Consider the following 25,886-nt stretch of genomic DNA (forward strand, 5'->3'; position numbering starts at 1 on the left):
CTTCATTGGCAAGAAAGGAAAGACTTTTCTCTACGAAAGTACTTGACAGTCTATGTAGGACATTTTCTTTTCTAAAATGACATCTGCTAGTTCTAAATGAAAACCACTTAATCAGAAGGAATTGATCCAGGAACAATGGCTATACACACACAACCAGTTCTTTCCCACAGAGATTACGACACATGAAAAGGCTAGTGTGGCTGTGGGAAACACAATATGTCTTTTATATTCACAACGGTTAAATTCAATATGTGAAAAAAATGTTCCATCAGAATGAAAATATTTAGTCTGACTTTGCCCTGAAGCCTTGCAATGTCAGCAGACATACAGACAGCAAGACCAAACATGTGCAAGAATCATGATGACATTAGTAGAAGTTCTTCATACTGTCCGTAAAGATCACAATTAACAGGATGTTTGGATTCAAGCATCGAAATGTTTTGTTTTAACATAATGAATGAAAGGGCATTATAATAGAAACCAGGAAACCATGTAACAAAAGTAATTTAACCTCCCTCAATTCACAGCTTATCGGTCAAAAACAAGACTTTCATGAAATACTAGTTGATTATTGAGCTTTATGGGATTCTTTGGTTTATTCATCAAAACAAACAAAAAATACATGCATTTAATCATAATAATCATCTGAGTCTTGCTTAAGATCTAGTTTTGTCACAAGACCCTGCTCCACCAGCTCATCAGATCCAACCTGAAACTCTGACGTATCTTCAAACGATGGAATTAAAAGGAAATCCAAACCTTCCTGTTTATTTTCCGAAGAATTTTCATCCACCTTATCCGTTTCCTCTGAGATAAAGGACGGCAGCAACACCTCATGACGCTGCCCGTCACCCACTGCTGATTCATTCGTTGTGGATTGCTGCTTCATGGTTTCATTGACCATCATAACTGATGTCTTCATGGAAACTTCTACTCTCGGAACTTTCTTAGGCCAGTAACTCAGACCCTTATTCATATCCTGCATCTTCCTCTCTCCAGACCAGCTCAAGGATTCAACCTCAAACTGCTCCATGGAGTCTAAATCTGGCCTTTCAGATCCCACAAAGCTCTTACTGATATCCATCAAAATTTCCACCTCCCCGTGTTTCTCTTCCTCGTTCTCTTCCCTTTCCTCCTCTAGGAGTTCCACTGTGCTTGTGCGAGACTCATGCGGTATCTTAGCATGGTCCTCCTCAGAAGAAATCAGGGTAACAGAGGCAACAAAGTCCTTGTGTGTGTAGGACCACTGGGGCTCTTTGGCCAGTTTGGCTTCAAACCAGATGGCGTCATCATTTCTAGAAGTCATGAGAGTGGAGTTTAAAGTTGAGGAAGGCAGAGTTGAGAGAGGAGACGTGTCAGAGAAGAGTACTTGATCACTGCTTACGAACCCTGATGCACAGAAAAAAGAGAGGAGAGGTCAAGACTTTTATTTTCTCAATGACCTTTATTACACAGCACAAAAGAGCTGTCGTTTCCTGTGTACTAATTTAACAAGTTAACCTAAAACCCCAACATTTTACCAAGTACTTATTAAAGTTTTAGAGCTACAACCTTGGACCTATAATAAATGTATGAAATGCTGAATAATTTGAGACCAAAATAGTACAATTAAAGGAAGCAAATAGAAAAGGTCAGCTCATGATATCTACATAAATAAATTCTAATAAAAGATATTAAGATTTAACTGTTTGTGTGCTAATGACTATGTCAATCACAATCAGTGTTGTTATTGTTAACTAAAACTAATAGATATAAAGCTCAAATAAAATAAAATATAAATATTAGATGAAAAACTGAAATAAAGAAACATGATTTTTTTTAAATGTTGCCTAGACTGAAATAAATACATTGAGGTTGAAGTACTAAAATTACTAAACCTAAAAAAAATTGATAAAGCTAATAGACAATAATAATAATAATAATGGAAAAAAGCACAACAATATTACTACAACTTAATTTTTTTAACTGAAAATATAAAAATAAAAGCTAACTCAAAATATCAAAAAACTTTCTTCTCCCCTGAAATATTAATAAGAAGAGCACAAGACATTTTTTTCCCCTGCCAGTTGGTAGTGATTGTATTGTTATCGCTCTCTTTCTCTTTGCCCTTCTTTCTTAGTACTGTTTTAATTATTGCTGTATTATATCTACACACACACATATATATTTGGTTTTACTCATTGTGATGGATGATTAAGGGAATTTGGCCTTTGTGTTTCCTTTGTTTCCTCATATTTATACTCATCCATCTGTAACAGGAAGTCAAGTCATGGCTGGACAATCTCATGCTCCTGGTCATCCTGGTAAAAAAAAAAAAAAAAAGTAAAATATGTAACAGGAAGTCATGGCTGACATATAGTATAAATATGAGGAAACACAAAGGCCAAATTCCCTTAATCATCCATCACAATGAGTAAAACCAAAGAATATAGTTGATGTGCAGTAAAAGATTGTTGAGCTTCACAAAATAAAAAGTGGCTGTATAAGAAAATAGCTAAAGCATGAAAATCCCCATTTCCACCATCAGGGCAATAATTAAGAAGTTCCAATCAACTAAAGATGTGATGAATCTGCCTGGAAGACGACATGTGTCTATATAGTCTAATGTACAGCGAGAAGGAAAGTTTGAGTGGCCAAAGACTCTCCAAGGATCACAGATGGAGAATTGCAGAGATTGGTTGAGTCTTGGGGTCAGAAAGCCAACAATTAAAAACATTCAAACAACCCATACATCACCACAAGTTTGGGAGGAGGGTTTCAAGAAAAATCCTCCTCGCTCATCCAAAAAGAATCTCCAGCATATTCATTTTTCAGACACAACTGGCACTTCAAAAGGGACCAGATTCTATGGTCAGATGAAACTCAAAAATGTTGTGGGCCTATTTTTTTGATGGAGGTTCTAGACTTCTTGTTCAGATACATGGTATCATGGATTCTAGCAAATACCAACAGATAAAAAAAAAATCAAAACCTGATCGAAAACTTGTAAAGAGCCATGGTTGGATCTTCCATCAGGATAATGATCCAAAACAAACATCAAAATCAACACAATAATGGGTCACTGAGCACAAAATGAAGCTTCTGCCATGGCCGTCCCAGTCTCCTGACCTGAACCCTACAGAAAATGAGTGGGCTGAACTGAAGAGAAGAGCAACATGGAGCTGGAAATCTGAAGGATCTGGAGAGATTCTGTTTGGAGGAATTATCTCTGATCTCTTGTCAGATTCTCCAAACTCATCAGGCATTATAGGAGAAGACTCAGAGCTCTTGGCAAAAGGAGGTTGCAAAAATTGGGTGCCAATAATTGTGGCAACGTGAACCAGAGAAAATTTTTTTAATGAAAGATCAAAAGGATAAACAATGCAGATTTATTTACAAAGCCGCCTTTGCTCATATTTACCAAGGGTGCCAATATTAGTGGAGGGCACTGTACTGTTATATTATACTTTTATATTATTTATTACTATACTTAGCTATTATTATAGTAAGAAATATTTTTGTCTGTTCTCATCTTGATATTTCTTAACACGTCGAAACAAAATTGATTTATTGACTTTTTTCTATTTTTCTCGATTGTTGAAAAGCATCAGTTAGGCCAAAACATTAATAAATACTATAATAGTATATAAATAATACTAAAATACAGTTGTGTTACATTTGGTACTTTTTTTTGCCTTGTAATAATTATTCTCGAAACATTCTTCCATGGATATCATGTGCAGGCTTTTTCATCTTTCCAGTAATAGACTTTTTTAACCTACACACCAAAGTAATGTGAATTTACAAGTTTTTAATGTTTTTGGTTTTTTTTAGCGTATGAATACTCAGATTGATTATTTATTTATGTTCGTGCTTATGCTTTTTATATACTTACCTTCATGAATTTTTCGTTTGGTTTTAGTCTGATTGCAGACAGAGTCACAGCAGTCACAGACAGAATCTTGCCCAAACACAGAGATCCATCTAGTGAAGAAGACGAATCTTTAAAGTCAACATCTGTCATGGAAGCCATGAATTTACCGGATATTTAGAGAATTAAGTGGTGTGGAATGGAATGGTAGTGTTAAAAGAGTGATTCATGATCTTTATAACACTGAGGCAGATGTGAAGTCTTGTTAACCTTTTGTCTGGGTGCCTGTAAAAACATGACTTCTGCGTTGGACTAGGGCCTCCTCCTGACACAGAGAGCTCACAATGGAGTGAGACCTAGAGCAAATCAACACAATGAACACATCATAACGCACACTACAGCATTGCTTATGCTTTGTCTTCAAAATGTTTCACCGGCGGTGAGAAAAGAACCAAGCTTATAAACACACCTGGGCATCTGGAGCCTCAGTGAATTGGAAAGCACCAAATGAGAACTGAACAACATTGTCCGCCCTGGAGAACCTGAATCTTGAAGCACCTGAATTTATCCGGCTTTCCCGTAAACACCTGGATGTGTGTGTGAGAAAGTTTTGCATCTGATAAATCTTCCACAAAGTCAGCGTTTTGCTCCACTCACCCGTAATTGTCTATGATGCTGTATTTGGTGTCTTGACTCAAGGTGTTAACGGTAGCCACATAACAGCTGTTGATAAAAAGCTTGACCCCAGAGTAATGATGTCGAGTGGAGATCTGCACGTTCACATTCTGACCCAGCAGGTACACAGCAGACCTGACTGGAGAAGACCAGGAGTCTACAGCACAGGCAAACACACAACAGCCATACATTACATAAGACCACCAGCATCATTTTACAATCACCATGAAAGAGAACAAGTTTACGGATTAAATCAGGGTTAGATTAAAAACAAGGTTTTGGCTGTGGTTATGGGGTTATGTCTGTGCAAGTAATGGAATGTAAAATAAAAAGCTTCTAAATATGCTTGGCTGGTAACAGTTTGAAGACAATCTTTTTGAGCAAGTTAGTTAAGCATGTTTATAGCTCAATTATACAAAATATTTGACTTTTCTATACATATTTGATTCATATTGTGAAAAAAAAGAAGGTTTTAATCTTAGGCACAATTTTCACCAGAAAAAAAAATGGTTTTAGACCAGTTATTTACATTTATTCATTTAGCAGACGCTTTTATCCAAAGCGACTTACAAATGAGAACAAAATTATTTATAGATTTTGCTGTAGTGTGTCAGTTGGAAATATCCGTTTACATTTCCAAACATTCCTTTTGCCATTAATTGTAAAAATACGTTTTTTGTATGCACACGGAGTCTGACAACAGATAGTTCTGGAACTGATAGTTCCTACTGACACACTACAGCAAAAGATAGTGTAACTGGCTAAAAAACATTTTTTTTCTGGTGAAAATACTAACGTGCCTAAGACTTTTGCACAGTACTGTATGCATGTACATATATATATATATATATATACATACATACATATACATATAAACTTTCAAGAAAAAAAAACCTTTGTATTGAAGATATGTGATGTTTCTCTGTCAAGTGATGCAGACAGGTAAAAAATGTGATACAAGTTATTAATGCATAATGATAATGTGTTCCTTTTCCTTTCTTTTTAAACAACAAAAATTGCTCACCGTCCATCAGCTGAATCTGAAAGTCACCAGATCGGCTCCTGATGACTTTGCGCAATGGTGTCTGCCACGTCGGGCTCATGGTCAGACGGTGCACATGATGGTTCCTAAATAACAAACAACAGAACAGTGTTTCTCCTCATCCTGGACTGGAATGAAAAACAGTCATAAAAGATTATGAAATTACTTAATTTGTCAAATCATAATTATTTTTACGATTATGAAATTACTTAATTTGTCAAATCATAATTATTTTTACCTCTAAGCCTACATGACAAAATAATTTCATAATTGTGCCTTTTTAAAAACTTTTTGGAATGATTTGTGAATGAGTTAATGTGGATTGTGCCTTTTATGAACTCTTTGTTTTTACTATTGAAATAAGAAATCTTACAATCAACAAATTGCTTCCTTGTTTAATTCATGAATCCAAATGATAATGTATGCAGAACCACTTGAACAAAAAACGTATTATAATGTAAAATGTAATAATAAAATAAACAGAACCTAAAAGTGTCATGGTTTCTGTTCGATTCGGTTATCTCTTACGAGCCTCTGTTGGTCATCAAGAGTCTGCCTGTGGTTACAACTGCTTTCTTAACTTCAATTAACATCATAATTAAGATGTTCATACAGAGTTTGGAAAGCTTGGAAAGTGCTTAACTGTTATGTTTTCAAGGTTTGAAAATGTGTTTGCATTTTTAATACCAGTGTCTTCTTTGATGCTGACCTTCAATGATTTTACCAAATTTAACAATACGGATCACAACAAATTGTTTTACTTTAGTTAAATGTCTCATCTATTTAATTTTTTTTGGGGATAAATTTAGTGTTTAACTTTCTTTTATTGCGTTCTTGCATCCTCTAATGTTTTTGCCTGGCACATTTAGATTCAAAATTATTTATTTTTTTATTTAGCTCTTTGTGTAATATATTATATCATTTATATCACAGTACACACAATATATGTGTGTGTATGGTGTATAATTATTTTGTATATATAAATACACACACATACACACACACACACACACACACACACACACATACATATATATATATATATATATATATATATATTTATTTATTTATTTATGAAAATATTTGCATTTAGTTTATATACATTACATATACATTTATACATAATTATATATATATATATATATATTATTTATACATATATAAATATTTTATAAATAGTTTTATAAATATCTCATATATAAACAACACATTTTTCTTAAACACATACATGCTATACGTATTTATATATACAAAATAATTATAAAAAAGGGAAAGTGCTTGAATTTTGCTCTTAAAACACTATGAAAAAATGCATGATTAAGATGCTTAGGAATTAGTCTATCTACATTTAATACTAATATTTTCTACATTGATTATTGTATATTTATTTATTTATCAATTATTTGATAATATAGCCTAATAATTTGAACTCTTTAAAGAATAATAGTAAAACTGGTAAGGTATCTCTTCTTTTTTTTTTTAAATACTTGTAAAAAAAAAAAAGATGTCATAATAATGAGAAACTTTATCGTAATACTCAGCCACATCCGCTGGTCAAAGCCGTGTAAATGCATCACAGCAAACATGGCACGCTCTGCAAAACAGTTGTTTTCATTAAAGTCAGTGTGATCTACGAAATGCAATCTGTAGTAGCCTATCATTAAATAATCAATTAAAAAGCATCAGTATATCTTCCGTACTTTTCCATTTTACTTGCTTTTTACTTTACTTGCTTTTACTGGCTTTTTGTCTACTGTTTATATTTGTATTGTTGTTGTTTAATTCTGTTTTGAGATGTAACTGTATTTGCTGTTATATTTGTTCAGTAAAAAATTAAAAAAAGACGCGAGCACAACTTCCGTCTAGTGCGCGTTTGCCTAGAAAAGTAACGAAAAAGCAGCGCAGTGGAATGAAGAGCGCGTTCTGTAGGCTATGATCGGAACCTTATGCAATAACAAAACTGCTTGAAAATATGTTTGTACACAAATTTCCAGATGATGCGTTCTAACAGATTTGGAAAGGTGCTGTATCATTCCTCCATCTAATTGAAATCCATGGATCACCCTTCTGTGTTGCTGCTTGTTCATACACAAAAATACAAATGAATATTACAAATGAATAAAAGATTATCTAGTATGGAAGCCTGTCTCATATACTGATAATTTATCATTAATGTTAGATTCACTGCAGAGCGTGCCATGTTTGCTATGATGCATTTACACGTACGGCTTTGACCAGCGGATGTCGCTATACCGTGACACTCCCTTCTACTCCACTGCTGTGCGCATGCGTAGAAGTGCGAGAATATCTATGGAGAATATCAGGAGAATATAAGTCATCGAGAAAGTTTCTCATTATTATGGAGAATATAAGTCATTATTACGATAAAGTTTCTCATTATTATGGAGATGTTAAGTCATAATTACGAGAAAGTTTCTCATTATTATGGAGATGTTAAGTCATTATTATGAGAAAGTTTCTCATTATTACTTACAAGATGTTAATATTACGATAAAGTTTCTCATTTATGACTTTTTTTTTATGAATTAAATAATTTATGCATTATTATTACTTATTTATGGCGGAAACGGGCTTCCATTTTTATTCAAACCCGGATAAAAAAAAAAATGTTTAATAAAATAAAAATAGCCTCGTAGCTAATTAAAAGTACAAAAATGTATTTGTAAAAAACAGAACTGAAATGTTTCATAATGTTTCATTACTTTTTAGTGAACCGACTCAAAACCAAAACACGACCTTTTATTACCTTTTATATCGACATTCCACGCCGACGTTCACTCTGCGGTGAATGAACGGGTTTTGGTGTAAGAGTGGCACGTAGTGAAGGACATACTTGTACACTACGTAATCAGGAAACACCTTTCATTTGGAGATGAGTCATGTCATTATTTGGCAATGATGATAGACAACAGAGATTCCTAGATTCTTTTGAAAATGACGATGACAATCACCTGTTGTTCACCCTGACAGTCCGTGAGCGCGTATGTGAAGAGCAAGTCTTTATGCGGCTCAACGACCCCGTTGCTTTTGCAGGTTTCTCCGAGCGTCAGCTCCTCTGCGGCGGCCGAGAAACCGTAGAAAATCTTCTTCACCCTTAAGACGAAACTGCTGCTCGAGCAAATCACCGACACGTCCGGGAGGCGGGTGAATTTGGGCAGGTAATCTGGGCCAGGTGGGATCCTCCTCGCAGGTGTTCTGCCCCGGATCCGCAGGACAGGCACCGATCTCTGGCGCGTCAAGTCCGGCGTGTTTGTGAATGGATCGCTCACTACAAGTTTCCCAGGGTGTTTCTCGCGTGCTGTGTGTGGGCGATCGACTCTCTCATCTGATAAAGATACGCCACTATTCAATAATGCTGGTCTGGAGAAAATGACAAGAATCGAACCTAGAACTAGGCGAGTGATGCTGTTCACTTTCATATCAATTATCTATAAGTAAATTTTGCTTGTGCTTTACGTATCCTTTATCCTTCAGGTTTAAACTAGACAATCAAAAAGGCCCTTTGAGAAAGGTTCATTTGGTATTCATCAGATGTGATTGGTCATCTATAATTGATTTCCGCTCGCACTATGCAGTATTGGCCATTAGAGGGCGCCCATACATTATTAAAAATAATAATAATAATAATAATTTGAAAGACTTACTTTTAATCATATTGCGTAGTTGTGCTTGGAGTCAATTGTTTTATTTGTGATGACAACAGAATGAAACATGCCAAATTGAGTAGACAATTTTTGGCCAGGTTGTCAGACCAAAAAAGTTTTTGAAAGTGTGTCAGTATTTACAATAGGCCTACACACATATTTAATAAGCACAATATAAATAACACAACGTCAGTACGTTTACCACAATACAATGTATAGACATATTGTACATTTTGCAGTTGTGTAATGTTCTGGTGGCGTTTGTGGTCTTGACGGAAAAAAATAATAATCTCCCAATAAATCTTTTGTCTACAGACACGTTGTGCTGCTGAACAAAGATTTTTGCATTTCATCTCAGAGTTTATAGAGAGAAGTAAACTGCAGGTCTATAATATTACAGCACATGAGCCATCTACCACATCCCTCTAGACAGAGCATGAATGAAAACCTTACAGCACCATCTTTAAATTCAGTCATTATCCAGTCTGTGAAACAGCCAAGACTGCTTCTTTATGTGCACAATCACGTTTTTACCACAGAAAAAAAAACACAAACGTACAGAAATACTTACATTTCATGCAAGAAAAAATACTTCACCAATGAACAATAAAATATTGAATCTAAACATTCTATTAATCAGTTACTGGCTATTTGGCACAGCTGCAGATTCAGGTAATTGACACTATTATGAGCTGTGACTAGAATTTTACTTGTGCTAAATAAATACTATAAACTCATTTGATCAAGTTTCTGAAAATCTCAATAGAAGGCACTATAAATAAATACTGAACCATAAAAAAATCTTCCTCAGGCTAATAAACTGCCCTACACAGGCACAATGACTTCATGTGTTATTTAAAGAAATGGAAAGTTTTTTTGTTTACCCCCAGTGCAAAAACAAACCAACAATTCTTCACCACATTGAGGAACTATGTCCTCGAAAAACCGCAACTCAACATTTCCTTTACATTCAAAAAACAAAATATGAATCAAATGAGATAAAAAAAAAAAAGAGTTACAACAAAACAATGTATTAGTAGATGGTAGATTTGAACTTCATCTCACAAGTCTCCCTTTGTTGGCCAGGGAGAGCTGAAACTGTTACTGAAAGCAGCAAATAGTTGTTATGGTTGTATAAATAAGTAGCTGTCATAACAGCAGTGCAGATATATAAGGGTTCCCCTCCATCCCTCATTGGTCGGTTAACCAGCTGAGTGAGGAAAGTTCTGTCTCTGAAAGCTCAGCTGATAGGATTTCTCTCATTGCAGTGGTTAAGATGTATTTTGGCACCCTCTGTAGGCCAGAGCAGGAACAGTCACGCTGGCATTTCATGCTGTGATATCAGGCTTCAATGCCTCCATCTCAGACTCTTGTTCTTCACTCCTGCAAGGTAAGAAACGATAAAATAGTAGATATTAATTGCTGGCATGACTAAAGTGGCATTCATGACTTTTTTTGACCCAAGGGTTCTCAATATATAAAAAAAAAAATACAGATAGAATCATAAGTGTATGTCCTACAGCAGCAGCAACTGGAGCAGTTTGTTGTTGTTCTGCCTGCGTTCTTCATCGATGGGATATGTTTTAAAGATGAGCAGCCCCAGAGCTATAAGTGCCACAGGAGCAGCCGCCACCAACATCTTCAATGTCAGATTCACAGAATCAGACTGAACACAAACTCCCGTCACATAACCTGCAAAGCTAAAGAGATGGAGAGCAAAAGAACCAAAACATGAGCAGCTTAAAGGAGAACTCCGGCGCAAAATGAACCTTTGGTCTAATTACACATTGTTACCTAGTCAACCGTTATCTGAGATTTGTTTTCATGATTATCGAATGTAAATAGTTTTATCTCTAAAAACAGTTTAGCCTATAAAGCTAGTATAACGCTAGTATATTGGGCATAGTGTAATGACAAATAAAAATCGCTTGTTAATACCACTAACAAGGCTGAAAATAGACCCACACTAGCACGGTAGCATAATGAGGGTCCCTACCTTCAAACCGAAGCATTGAGAACTTTGTAAGTGTACAGATAGTTTAATAAGAAGATATTTTAAACATACAGTCAACTTCGCGTATACAGGCAGGAGCCATCTTTGAAATACAGCCTTTACCAGTCGATCTACGAACGCCGATCCAAGCCTGCTGTTCGCGCTCACCTTACCACAACTTATAGCTCGTTCACATCTCACCAGCGCACTTGGATCGGCGTTCGTAGATCGACTGGTAGAGACTGTATTTCAAAGATGGCTCCTGCCTGTATACGCGAAGTTGACTGTATGTTTAAAATATCTTCTTATTAAACTATCTGTACACTTACAAAGTTCTCAATGCTTCGGTTTGAAGGTAGGGACCCTCATTATGCTACAGTGTTAGTGTGGGTCTATTTTCAGCCTTGTTAGTGGTATTAACAAGCGATTTTTATTTGTCATTACACTATGCCCAATATACTAGCGTTATACTAGCTTTATAGGCTAAACTGTTTTTAGAGATAAAACTATTTACATTCGATAATCATGAAAACAAATCTCAGATAACGGTTGACTAGGTACCAATGTGTAATTAGACCAAAGGTTCATTTTGCGCCGGAGTTCTCCTTTAAATGTGAAGGCCAGATTGTAAACCCAGATCATGATCTGTTGTCACGAACCCATGAAAGAGCTTTTTAATACAGACGCAAAAAGGACGAGCTACCTTAATGATAGTGTTGATACTCCAAGCGACACTCCAGAGGCGAATTTGGTGAAGAAAACGTAGAAGGAGTAGAAAATAGCCTCATGGCCTTGAGAGGTAGGATTCTGGACTTTAAAATCATCTACCACATCTGGAAGCATGGACCTGAAACAGAAGCACATTTATGTCTGAAATAATAACTTTAGATAATTAAGTTAATTTAGTTAATTAACCTTAACTGTCCGCAGGAACAGTTGTGTTAGTTTCCTAAATTCACGAGTTGATAAAATGATCAACAACTTCATATGACTTTTTAGGGAATGTATTCAAGTTACTCCTGTGACTGAGGAACACATGAAAACAGTTGTACTGCTTCATATATGTCTTTCCTGTCAATTAAAAGCATGTGAAAAATATATATAAAATAATGTCTTAATTTGTTTTCATGAATGTTCTTTTTGTTTAACAAAGTTTGTTGTTTTTAAACATAAATATTAAACATTTTCCTGATTGACTTGAATACCATACAGAAAATGTGAATCATTTCCAGCCGAGATTTAATTTAGACTTTTATTCATATTTAAACATTGATCAGCAAACATAAACAGAAGCTCAACCGAACCTGCTTGATGCGCGAGAATGAACTTCATTGGTTTTGCAGAAGCTCAAACATTCTGCGTAACACGAGAATGAACCTCACTGGTTCTCGCACAACAAGCGAACATGCCTGAGCTTCCGTTTACCACAACTGATGTGTGAGTTGATGAATGTTTATATTTGAACAAAGGTAAATTAAATCTGTTCATCATATAAAGCGATCGAGTCTCTTCAGAAGATTTGGACTAAACCGCTCAATTCATATGGATTAGTTTTACGATCTCTTTATGAACTATCCAGTGAAGCATCAAAGTGTCAGTTGCATAGTTGTCAATAGAGGGACCGAAAGCTCTCAGATTTCATCAAAAAGATCTTCATTTGTGTTCCCAAGATAAACGAAAGTCTCACAGGTTTAGAACGACGAGGGTAAGTCATTAATGACAGAATTTTAATTTTTTTGGGTGAACTATCCCTTTAAGAAAACTTACAGGCCATACATATTTTGTACCAGCCATTAAACTGTTTAAGCAAAAACAGGTTATGACACCAACATTTTAGATACCAGTGAAAATGAAAAATTCTCCATCGCCATTTCAATACCACAGCTAAAACTACTAGCCTAACTACAGTAATATAAATTTAAATCGTTATTAAAATACAAGTAATGGTAGTTTTCAATAACAGCCACTGAAGATTATCAAGTGTTATTTTACATTTGATTACTTTATTCAATGTATAAATTAAACATAGATTAATCCTTATTAAAGTTACAATTTAAAATTAACATTAAAACCCAGACAGCAGCAGGAATATTAGGCTGCTGTCACTTTAAGACGAATGCATGGATCCAATATACTTATAGTACACATGCCTTTTCTTTCTTGACTGATTTTACATTCACTGACAGTTTACTAGGATACTTGCCGAGACAAGCTTTTTTTTTTCACAATTTTGCGCAAATTTGTCCGTTCAAACGCAAGACGACGTGAAAGAGCTCAGAATTTGCACGCTGTCTGTAACGCAGCTTTCAGAGATCTGCTTTGGATGTGTGCGCACACTAAACTTCCTACACAGTGCGTGAGTAACGAAATGAGCTCCCTTTTGCATCTTCTTGCGCTTGAAAATTTTAATTGGCAAGGCTTAAACTTTCATGACGATGCAACACTGTCCCGTCAACTGTCCCGAGCGTCGTTCACGTTTGTATTGTCAACATTGCACTGTGTCAATTGCCAGTTTCCCAGTAAATTGTTATGAATTCTAACAATTTCATTTACTTACCAATGCCGATTTTTACTTACATTTGGCTTGGCGAGTATTAATTTTAGGCATGTAAATATTCCCCAATGATTCAGTTGGTTTTAAAGAAGTCATATTTCTAATGGCCTTTTGTTATAGATGCTTCCTTTTAATATCAACTAGCAAACATCCTGAAATACACCTCTGTCTCCTTTCTCTTTGACTACAGCACAACTTAAGTTAACACATGCCAAACCTACCTATATCTCTCTCTTCTGTTCATTACTATAGACCTTATGCACCAGAGAAACGAGGGCGCCGCCATCTTTAGAATATTGTCTTTGAACTTCCGTTTTTGCGGTCGCTCTGTATATTTCTATGGCATCGCTGTCCAGGAGTAATTAGCTGGTGAAGTTGATTTACTTATTGTAGAGTTAACGAAAGTTATCATGAGCATTGTAATGTTTATGATAAGCATTGTAAAGCATATGTCTTAACAAATAGACCTTAGGAATTTTTTTAACGAGCCGTTCATTCATAACTACGCGCGGAAAAGGGGCGTGGCTACATAAGGTCTATAGATTAAATAAGATTTTTAAAAAAATACTCTGAAAATATTCAGTTCTGTTCTGAAACTTAATGTTTCTGTTATGTGCACCACAGACAAACACTCACCAGGGCAGGAGGAAGGCCGCTGCCACACTGGCACCAGCTGCGATGGATACGATGTAGGACACGATGAGACTACTCTTTACACACACCACCAGGATAATGAAAGGCACCGCCCACTAAAAACACACACACAAGATTAATCATCACTGCCGTCGCACACTTCTCTCACTAACGCAACAGGACAATCAGATACCCACTGTGATGCCAATGTATACAGCAGTCTTTTTCCCAAATCGGCATAGGAACCACTGCCACATGGGAATGGTAAGAGTGGCAGACAGCTGGAAAGACAAATTGCACAAACATTTATTTATGTCTGACCACTACAAAACCTCATTACCATATTATGCAAGAGTCAGATAATAGTGTGCATCTGCACACACTGCTGAAGTTAAAAAGTCTTTTCATCTGTTGCCTCAAAGTCATGCTGCTTTTTAAACTAGAAAAGCATGTCTTTCATCACTATGGAGACTGCTAACCTCATCTAAACCCGAGAGTGCTCTTATAACACGAAAACAAACAATTTAGAAGCGTACAAAAACACTTATTCAAGTGATCGGATGAAAACACTCTCACCATGATGACCAGTAAGATGTTCTGAAAATCCTCTCTGAATCCCAGTGTGTATTTGATGAACAAAGCAAAATTTCCCTCCAGCAGCTGAGAAAGAAAAAAAACAGACAGACGAACTGAGATTCCTTCAAACGATTGATTATTATTGTCCATACAGTGTCTTCATTTCAAACCCAACTTCAATCTCAAACCAATTCTGAACTTCACTTTTGACCGCAGACCTGTCCTAATGCTGACTGTGATTCTAAACCTAATCTCTTGCATGGCAGCGTCTCTCTGTCTCTCTCTCTCTGTGGCTCTCTTTGTTTTAACACACATAGCCCATCTCTGTAACAGAGCTGTGACGTGGTCAGTTCCAGAAACTGCTTTCACTTAAACATACTATCACAGACATTCATGGCCTGAGAATTTGTCAGTTAAAAGAAAACATTTTCGTCTTTTGTAAACAATGTGGAATCTGGGATATCTCTCATCATAAATCAAGGAATTAAAATAAGTACATTTCAGCATATCCGAACGAACATGCATGCTATTTAAAAGACACCAACATCTTTTTATTACCATGAAGGCCAGAGAAGTGAAGAGGAAGGCCAGCACCAGTTTCACATACGGCCCGTGACCTATTACCAGCCGCAGACCGGTCTGAAACGACACATGCTTTTGTGCTTTTAAACCACCCTGATCTGAAAAAGGAAAAAGGAAATCATTAAATGCATCAAAAAACACATTCGATGTTAATAAAAATAGACAAGGGTTTCCTAAACTGGGGTTTGTGAATCAATGAAAAGCTAATAATTAAATCCTAAAAGTGTCAAATGAAAATAAATTTAAAAAAAAGGTCCCACTTTAGATTAGGGTCCAATTCTCACTATTTACTAGCTATTATTAACTATGACCTTTGCTTTTAATAAACTCCCAATTACTGCTTATTAATAGTTAATAAGGTAGTTGTTAAGTTGTTAAGGGATGTAGAATATGGTCATGCAGAATAAGGCATTAATATGTGCTTTATAATTGCTAATAAACAGCCAATATCCTAGTAATATGCATGATAATAAGCAAATAGTTAACAGTGAGAATTGGACCCTAAACTAAAGGGTTACCAAAAAAATCAACAAAATAAAACATTTAATAAAAAGATTAAATATCAGAGAACCATGACCATATGTGAATGTGTTGTTAAATTATTTAAATATTAACTTAATCTCAGGAGGGACTTTCAAGTAAACATTTTAGGTCAAAGTTTAACAAAAAAAGTTGGGAAATTCGAGTTAGATTACTATATGAACTCGACAGAAGAATTGTTATATATATATATATATATATATATATATATATATATATATATACACTACCGTTCAAAAGTTTGGGGTCAGTGAGAATTTTATTTTTATTTTTTGGAGGAAAGAAATCAATACTTTTATTTATCAAGGACAGTAAAGACATTTATAATGTTACAAAAGATTCTATTTCAAACAAATGCTGTTCTTTTGAACTTCCTATTCATCAAAGAATCCAAAAAACAAAACAAAAAAACTGTACAACTGACAGACCAACAACTGTTTCAACATTGATAATAATAATAAATGTTTCTTGAGCATCAAATCCTCATATTATACTGATTTGTGAAGGATCATTTGACACTGAAGACACTGACACTGGTGATGCTGAAAATTCAGCTTTGATCACAGGAATAAATTACACTTTACTATATATTCACACAGAAAACAGCTGATTTACACTGGAATAATATTTAATACTATAACTGATTTTTGTTGTATTTTTAATCAAATAAGCACAGCCATGGTTAGCAGAAGAGAATTCTTCTAAAAGTATTTAAAATCGTACCGACCCCAAACTTTTGAACGGTAGTGTATATATATAAAACATAATACTTTAACTAATGTTCATTTAAACAACTTGAGAAATGAACATTAACCAAATTAATAAATGTTATAAAAGTATTATTCATTTTTAGTTCATGATACCTAAAGCATTAGTTAATCAAATGAACAATTCAACTGTAATGTAACTATTGGAGATGCACAATATATCAGCCACATATCAATATCAGCCAATAAATGGTCATTTTTAATGTTATCGTTATCGGTCCGATAAGAAAATTAGGCCAATATATTAAAGCCAACAGAACATTTATTATTTCCTTCAGCTGAGACACTTCAGATGCGCGCTGTTCGCCATGATGGGTTTGGATTGCTTGAAACACGATGTCACACTGGTGAAGATCCAAAGATGAGGAAGAGTTACACCATGACTTGTACATTTGCGTAGATATGAGTTGTAATATTAAGTTTATGTAGTATAAATATCTTATTAATCTCATATAGGATGTGTTTCATTAAGTTAAATAACCCGCAGCGCTTCATTGTACTGGTGATCATCTATAGCTTCTGCGCGCTGAATGTTTTTTTCAAAAACATTGATGCGTTATTATTATTAATAACTAATGTTCTCGTATTATCTTCATCAACAATATGGTTTGATTAAAATCATTTCCTGTTTCATTTTATTTATCCATGGCACATGCACATTTAATCATTTTTTCTTTATTTGCAGCCTAAGTAATGTTGTCCAATGACTTGTTTGCATTATTTAGGTATTTTATTTTTATTTTTTTGTGTTAGGCAATAGATTTTTTAGTATCACTTTACAACAAGGTCTCATTTGTTAATGCATTAACTAGCATGAACTAACAGAGAGCAATAGCCTTTGCTAATGTTAGTTAATAAAATATTTGTGTTCATGTTAGTTCACAGTGCATTAACTAATGTTAACAGATACAACTTTGGATCTTAAAAATGTTGAGATTAAAATCATCTAAGATTAATAAATCCTGTAGAAGCATTGTTCATTCATTGTTGGTTCATGTTAACTAATGCTAACAAAATGAAACCCAACTGTAAAGTGTTATCATTTGTTTTTATAAAGTTGGCCATAGGAGTGTAAAATTAATTTTAAAACGTTTACAATACAGTAGCCTAGTTTGAACCAGTGTGTGTGATTTATGTTGAAGTGTTTGGGACATGGCTTTTCAAGGTGAGCCTTTTGTTTTTGTAATCAGGCTCTTAAAGTATTTCAGAGTTTGGATTTTGATTTATCGGCCAATATTTCGGTTATCGGCTTTCAAATATAAAGAATGATCGTATCGGCCAAATGTTTTATATCGGTGCATCCCTAGTAACGATTACCATTATATCACTGGTACCTTGCTGTAAAATCAATGTAAATCATGGCCTCTGGCTTTTTTCTGTTTTATTTGAATGTTTTTATATTCCACATTTTGTACTGACTCAGTGTGAATGTGTATGCAAAGGGAAGTAACTCACTGTCCTGCTCTCTTACTCCAAAAAACAGCACAACAGCACACAGAACGTAGATCAAACTTATGACTGCAGATGCAATCATATATGCACGCCTCTGTAAAAGAGAGAAAGATATGATTATTCATGTGCAGAGTGTGGATGAGATTTGAAACCATCCTCTACTTTATACCACAATCCCCTCACCTCATTCAATATTCTATAGTCCATTAAGATCTGAGAGTTATTGCCATGCACAGAGTGATTGGAGCTGTTGCTCAGGATTGTGTTGTTAATGCAGGGGACGTTGGCCATGCCTACAATCTGCCCCTGGACGGCAGTGCCAATTACTGTACCAAACACCTCTATAGTCATACCTGAGAGAGAGACAAAACAGAAAATAAGCCAGTCAAATTGTGTATGCTGGGAATAAACACGGTACACAAAACTGAGGGATCGGTACATATCTTGCATCGGCCAATTTTGTTTTTTTATTAAACAGTGGTTTACTGAACAAATTGTGTCTCAGTCGTTAAATGAATTCAATTATAATTAAGTTTAAGGATAAAAAAAAACTATCTCTGCTAATGCTATAAACTATATTGGGAGCCCTTACTTGCACATTACTATAATATTATAGGTTAGCCTAACAATATAGAGCCTAAACTATTATCCTAAATTCAGTTACTATTTTATTTTTTAGATATAATGACCAACACATAAATTGTATACAAACATTTAAACTGCTCATAAGGCAGTTTTTGCATGAACTTCTAAATCTAATTATGCAAATATATTTTTTAATCCAATTTGTTGTTGAACTATAATTCATTTATACATTTACACAGTGGTTGTAATTTTCAGGACAGTTTTATTTAAACAAATTAAATAATTAAGACATCACTAACAGGTTAAGTAAAATATAATGAATATACAGGCTAATATAGTGCATATATTTAACGAAAGGGTTCATTTTCATGTACATGGCAAACACAAGGTCAATATCACAATCCATAACATTTTTATTATTATATAAAACATTTAAACTTGACATAAGATAGAAAATCTAAAGCACATTCGGGTGATATATTCGGAAATATTCCATGTAAACGGGTTAAAGAGAGCCGGAACATTTAAAAACAGACGTTTACAAATTCCAAAGCTTGTAGAAGGTTCCTATTGGCAATACTGACTTAGGCTACAGCTTTCCTGGTAGCCTTGTGTAAATTAAAATGATTCAAAAACCATATATCAGTTGAGCCTAAACTTACTTTCTTCACTGACACGGACGAAAATGAAAAGACTATCAGTCAAAGTTCAGCTTTAAGAGGGGAAGAAATCGAGCAGGATAAGGAGACTGAGAGCAATAGAAAGATGAAGATGAGGAGAGAGCAGGTATTGACAATTAATCTAATGACAAGGTTTTAAAGCTATTTCTTATCAAATTTTTTGGCCTTCAAAAGTCCTAAATTGCACATATGTATAGGTCAGAGAAATCCAAATTTTCTCGGGGGAGCATGCCCCCCCCAATCCCCCTCACTACCTCACATTTGAATGCACGTGTCTGTGGTGGGGTGGGGTGGGGTGGGTACACATAAATATGACATTTATTTCTGTTATAGCGGTCTTCAGCCATTTTGGTATGTTAATTTTGAGTCAGTTTTGGACTTCCCATTTTTATGTTTAAATTTACATGTGTTCCATATTGTGGTGTTCAGCAATTTTAACATATCATCATCATTCCAGTGGATGGACCAAAATAAAACCATTAAAATATCAAGTAAATAAGTATTGTGATACTTGGTGCCACTAGAAGTATTTCTATACCACGATACTCAATATGTTGTCCCACGGTGAGTCATTTTCCCCTGTTGCACCTACACAAAATTTGAGGGGTTCCCCCACCTGCCAAATCTTAACCACTGCATGTAAACCTGTTTCTCCTCCATAGTAAAAGGTTGATTATATGGTTCAGTGATATTTGAAAAAAAAGAAGGTTTCTGCTCCTGCTGAGTTCGTGTTTTCTTAAATTCAAGTCGACAGTTTTCTAGCGAAGAGTTCTTTTTGAATGACATAACTAAAACATTAGTTATTTCTTGGCTTGTGGTTAAAAGGGTGTCCAAAAGTTTAAAATGCCGTACTTGAGGACCACCTCTGTCTCTTTGTATCATTTATGACTCATTGATGTCCTTGTGCTCAACTTATTTTAAACTTTATAACATTTTCTTTTGTTGGATGTTTGTTGAAGATCCTGCTCTGCTTTTCTCAGATCTTTAAGCCTTTTTACAATCGTCATCAAACCACGTATTGGTTATCCTACGACTTGGCTTTGATGATGTCTTTGGTATAGTTTAATTTGCTATTTCCATAAGTACATCTGTAAAACTACTAACATGGTCTTCACATTCATGAAGTGCTATATAAAAAAAACCTCACAGCACTGGGTCTGAAAAAGGTATCAGTTGGCTTTTTTTTTCCAACTTTTTGTTTTAAGTTTCCATCTAAGGTTTTTATGTTGAAAGTCTGATCTTATGGAGGTCATGATGAGGGGGAAGTGGTCACTTCGACATAAATCATCCCATTTTGCCACGAAAAAACAAGTAAAAGTTCAGGCTCACATATTGTTATTTCAATTGCAGAATATGTTCCATGGTGCAAGTAGGTATTTGAGCCATCGTTGAGAAGGCACCGATCGTTGTTATTAATCTTCAAATCTTTAAAAGAATCATGGCTGGTTGCTAAATTATGCAAAAAAGTGCCTTAACACAACGACAGTTCCACTGAATAAAACAGTTATGTTGGTAAGATCGGCCCCTGGCCTCTACTCCTACTTTTAGGAGAGGGGCTCCGACTGCAGGGAGCCATGCTCTCCGCCATATTTACGTCTTTAATGGAGTCAGCTTTCTGTGATCTGTTCTAAACTTTGGTCTTCACTCATTTCGGTTTGTGTTTAACTAGAAGTTTGGGTGCTTTGTGTTTTCTTTTTTGTTGAAGTTTTGCTGATTAATTATGGGTTTTCGCTCTCACAAGGTCAGATCTGTCTTGCAATCAGCCACTTCCCGAAAAATAGGAAGCTTTTCAACCTTTTTGAGCTTCTCCATAGTCTTTCACTCTTTTAAGGCATTTCACTTTTTGAATTTCTTTTTCTTTTATCCACGAGGGACAGTTCTTTGATGGAGATGGATAGTCACCTGTGCAATTCCTGCATTTCAGCAATTTTAAACAGTTTCCCTTATGTCCTTCCTCTCCACAGTTATGGCAAAAAGATTTGTTAAGGCATTCCAGCAGAACTATGACCAAACCTCTGAAAGTTGAAGCATCTCAAGAGTATGTGGAATGAAGATGTCGACAGGGACTCTCAGATATCCTAAACGGATCCATTCTGGTGGATGAGGTTTGTTGAAAATCAGCATATACAGTCATGTTTAAAAAGAAAGCACACCCTTTAGAATTGTATGGTTTTACGTATCAGAACATAATAAAAATCCTCTGGACTTTAGCAGGTCTTACATTAGGTAAATACAACCTCAGATGAACAACAACGCATGACATATTACACCGTGTCATCATTTATTTAACAAAAATAAAGCCAAAATGGAAAAGCCATGGGTGGAAAAACTAAGTACACCCAATGATTCAATTGCTCGTAGAGCCACTTTTAGCAGCAATAAGTTGAAGGAATCGTTTTCTGTTTGACAGTATCAGTCTCTCGCATTATTCTGAAGGAACTTTGGCTTACTATTCTTTACAACGTTGCTTCAGTTTATTGAGGTTTGTGGGCATTTGTCTGACCTTGGGGTGAATTTGCCGGGACGTCCACTCCTGGGAAGATTGGCCGCTGTCTTGAATGTTTTCCACTTTTGAATAATCTTCCTTACTGTAGAATGATGGACTTCAAAATGTTTTGTTTCTTCTCTGATTGATGGCTGCAACAATTGCTTCTCTAAGACCATTGCTGATGTATTTCCTCCTTGGCATTGTGTTAACACACACCTGAATGCTCCAGACCAGCAAACTGCCAAAACCTCTGCTTTTAAAGAGGTGGTCACACCTGCTGATGATCAGTTAATCAAAGACATTTGATTAGCAGTGCCTGACTGCTACTTACCCTCTAATTCCCATGGAAGCAGTAAGGGTGTACTTAGTTGGCTTTTCTATTTGGCCTAGTTTTTTTTTTTAAATAAATATTGACACAGGGTAATATGTCATGTGTTGTTGTTCATCTGAGGGTGTTACCTAATTTTAAGACCTGCCAAGGACCAGATGATTTTTTCATAATGTCCTGATACATAAACCACAGAATTCAATAGGGTGTCCTTTATTTTTCACATGACTGTATGTGCCAGTCTTTATTATTTGATCTCCTTTTTTGATTGAAATCCTCCTCACACCTTCTCAGAGTTGCCAACTGTCACGCATTGGCCGTGAGACACACGCATTTGATTGGTTTCACATGCTCACACCCCAGATTTCTCACGCTGAAGTGTCAACCTGGTCGGTCAAGTGCCTGGAAGATGAGTTTATCTATATATCTACCCGTTGAGCCACTCGTAATCGACTAGTTGTGCCGCAAATAGTTAAAATCTCCCGGAATCTAGAGCGAGCGTGCACGCGAGACAGAGATTGTGCTCCAAACCGCGTAACGCGCGCGCACACGGCAGAGAGGGAAAGCGAGCGAGAGAACTTGCACCTTGCAGAATGTCATCCATTAGGGATGTCAATTTTCACAAATTCCCATGATCGATCGTCGTTTAAATTAACGATCAATTAATCGATTAATCGTTAGCCTTAATACTGCAATATGCGTCTGCTGCAGTGCATATGGCCAACAGCATGACAGCGTCTGCAAATGCTGCTCAAACCGCTATGTTCCTCACCAAATTAATGAGAATGGTTTTAATCTAAATAAAGGGCTAGTAGGATTGTAAAATGTTTCGATGTGATTGATAATTAAATTACAGTGCTCGAATTTCGGCGCGGGATTGCGGGTATTACGCATAATTCTAATAATTCCCACAGGTCTCCCATTTATAATGCAGGAAATTCCCGCAATCGTAATCCACACAGATTATAAAATCAAATCATTCTTTTAACAACTATCTGCCAGGCGCAATTTCACAAACAGCGTGGGTGTTCAGCGGTGCCGCGTCTTCTATCTCTTCTCTCAAAATGTGTTGTGCAAGGCAAGCATCAAGCGCTGCGGCGACACACTCGCGTTTAGGAGTCGGGACATGACGGAATATTCACTTGCACAATCGGGCCAGCAGTGCATCGTGACTGAAGTTTACCATTTGCACGTCTTTTTAAGTCTTACCAGTTTAAACATTCAAGCGATTTTAAACTAATCAGTGCTCGTGCGCTCTCTGAGATGATTTTCTCTGCGCACATTCATAGAGAATCCGCCTCAAAAACAGCTGGCCAGTAACAAAAGTTATTTTTCGCGGATTATATTGCTTTAACACGCAAAATTGTGTCAATTTCGGTCTTCGTGAGTATACTCTAAACATAGTCGGTTTTGTCTTTTAATAAGCATAAAACGCATGCCAGTATAATGAACACAGGATCCGTGCACTAGCTCATTAATTTAGTTGTCAAAACAACAAAATATAGCTTTAAGTTAAAGGAATCAGGATTAATAGCCTATATTTAATTTATTCAGGACTAAAATACTACCCAGTGTTATTTTCCATTTGATTACTTTATTCAGTTTCTGTAGGCCTATATGAAGTTAGACCCATTGAAAAACTTTTCTCTTTATTTGTCTTTATTTGTATCTTTATTCTATTGAATTTATTTGTGCTACTTTTTTCAATTTAATTAAACAATTTAAATCAAGCTTCCTTGTGTTGTGTAAACTCTTAACAACAATATTACCCCATTGTAAAAATGCAATGAGCGCAAACATTTCGGCAAGATAAATGTAATTTTTGTTTGGAAAAAATGCCCCCCGCCCTTCTCCCCCTCAAAAAAAAAATCCCCCCCCCATGAGAATCATCTAAGGGGGGATTTCCCCCCCCCATTTTCCAAAACGAAATTCAGGCCCTGAATTAAATTAAATATTTAATAATCAAATATAAGGACTAATACAACGTGTCACCAACGCCGCCTCAGATGCGCTTGTCAGAATGTGTGACTTGTGGACGCGTGCTCTTCCTGGAACAACGTACTTAAAACGGCAACTAAACCCAATGAATTCACACCGATCTAATAAAATAGTGTTCTCATGTTATGTAATATGACAGTCCCAAATTAATCCTCGTTATTAGTCGTGCATTCTGCTTGAGCGGCGCGCGCTGAATGAATAACTTAACCGTTGAGCACTTTGCTAGCACGTTATTTAACTCAAAGAAACGCATCCTATGAGATTAATCAGATATATACAAAATAAACATAATATTACAAATTATATCTGCACAAAATGACGTGAATGCACAAGTGAACTTGAACTAAGTTACGTGCCATTCAGAATGACTCATGTTGTGGACGCGCTCTTCCTGGAACAACGCGACACGGCAACTAAACCCAAATAATTCACAATGTTTTATTAGGTACTTTCCTGTTATCCAGACCCCACCATATACCATGGGCGGGGTTAGGGGTAGGCCATCGTCCCTGATTGGTCTTAACCCCAGTGACGGGTAGGTTTAGGGGCGGGGTTAGGGGTAGGCCATCGTCCCTGATTGGTCTACCCCAGTGACGGGTAGGTTTAGGGGCGGGGTTAGGGGTAGGCCATGGTGGGGTCCGGATAACAGGAAAGTACCTTTTATTACAATATTGTTCTCTTTATAATGTTATATAATATGACAGTCCCAATAGTCGTTATTAGTCGTGCATTGCCATTTGAGCTGCGCGCGCTAAAGATCACGCTGCGTCAATTCTTAACCAAATGCATCCAATATGAGATAAATCAGATATAGATAGGCGCACACAAAATAAACTATTACAACTTACATTTGCACAAAACAAAAGGCAGCGAATGCACACGCAAACTTATAGTCATGATGAAGGTGTAAAATAGTCCCAAACATAACTCCGGCGTGCTCGCTTACATGTTTCGCGGTTGAGCAGCACGCACGCGCATGAACCTGCTTAATCGATGATCGATAAGATTTATCCATTAAACGTGTTATCGACAATTAATCGATCGTCGATTAATCGTTGACATCCCTATCATCCATATTTACCTTTTTGAGGTTTGTTTGTTTGCCATATTTGTTTTAACTTTGCTCCCCACCCACCTCGGAACTCCAGCAGATATGCATCAGGGACACAAGGATGATATACTCTTGCAAGAAGAACTAATGTTCATACTGCTTGATTGACCCTTTGCCAGTGCCTTCAGGGAAGAGAAACATATGTCTGATTTAATTGCCAATATCTACCCAGGGCACATCATGACTAGTTGGGACAAGTTGCCCCATTTGTCGCCTTTAACGAACAGCAAGGGGGTGCCCAGGGTCCCCACGGGGGCCTGAGGTAATTGTAATGCTACGTGACATTGTTTACAAGCTGTTTTATTGATGTCTTTCCGCTAATGAAACAATGATTGAGCGATTACAGGAGTCAGGAGATATGACGTGT

At 36.1% G+C, this 25,886-nt stretch overlaps 2 protein-coding genes across 2 annotated transcripts in view; both read right to left on the reverse strand.

Annotated features, from left to right (window-relative positions):
• Window positions 1-628: 628 nt before the first annotated feature.
• On the reverse strand, window positions 629-9,073 carry si:ch211-67f13.7 (uncharacterized protein LOC565426 homolog). The gene is made up of 8 exons (XM_056254884.1): window positions 8,540-9,073; window positions 8,335-8,447; window positions 5,550-5,653; window positions 4,508-4,682; window positions 4,320-4,437; window positions 4,121-4,206; window positions 3,875-3,963; window positions 629-1,389 (listed from the first exon to the last, which is right to left on the reverse strand). The coding sequence occupies exons 1-8, from the start codon at window positions 9,005-9,007 to the stop codon at window positions 629-631; spliced, it is 1,914 nt and encodes a 637-aa protein (XP_056110859.1). The 5' UTR covers window positions 9,008-9,073.
• Window positions 9,074-10,296: 1,223 nt separating this feature from the next.
• Window positions 10,297-25,886, reverse strand: part of mfsd2aa (MFSD2 lysolipid transporter A, lysophospholipid a) — a 33,076-nt gene continuing 17,486 nt past the window's right edge. Inside the window, exons 6-14 of the mRNA XM_056254988.1 lie at window positions 18,513-18,682; window positions 18,333-18,423; window positions 15,547-15,668; window positions 14,989-15,072; window positions 14,610-14,693; window positions 14,416-14,528; window positions 11,929-12,072; window positions 10,753-10,932; window positions 10,297-10,615 (exon numbers count right to left, since the gene is read on the reverse strand). Of these exons, the coding sequence (XP_056110963.1) occupies window positions 10,561-10,615; window positions 10,753-10,932; window positions 11,929-12,072; window positions 14,416-14,528; window positions 14,610-14,693; window positions 14,989-15,072; window positions 15,547-15,668; window positions 18,333-18,423; window positions 18,513-18,682 (1,043 nt within the window). The 3' untranslated portion in view covers window positions 10,297-10,560. The remainder of the gene's footprint in view (window positions 10,616-10,752; window positions 10,933-11,928; window positions 12,073-14,415; window positions 14,529-14,609; window positions 14,694-14,988; window positions 15,073-15,546; window positions 15,669-18,332; window positions 18,424-18,512; window positions 18,683-25,886) is intronic.

Source organism: Rhinichthys klamathensis, unplaced genomic scaffold, assembly GCF_029890125.1.
Source record: "Rhinichthys klamathensis goyatoka isolate OS25496 unplaced genomic scaffold, OSU_Roscu_1.1 h1tg000115l_1, whole genome shotgun sequence".
Lineage (NCBI taxonomy): Eukaryota > Metazoa > Chordata > Actinopteri > Cypriniformes > Leuciscidae > Rhinichthys > Rhinichthys klamathensis.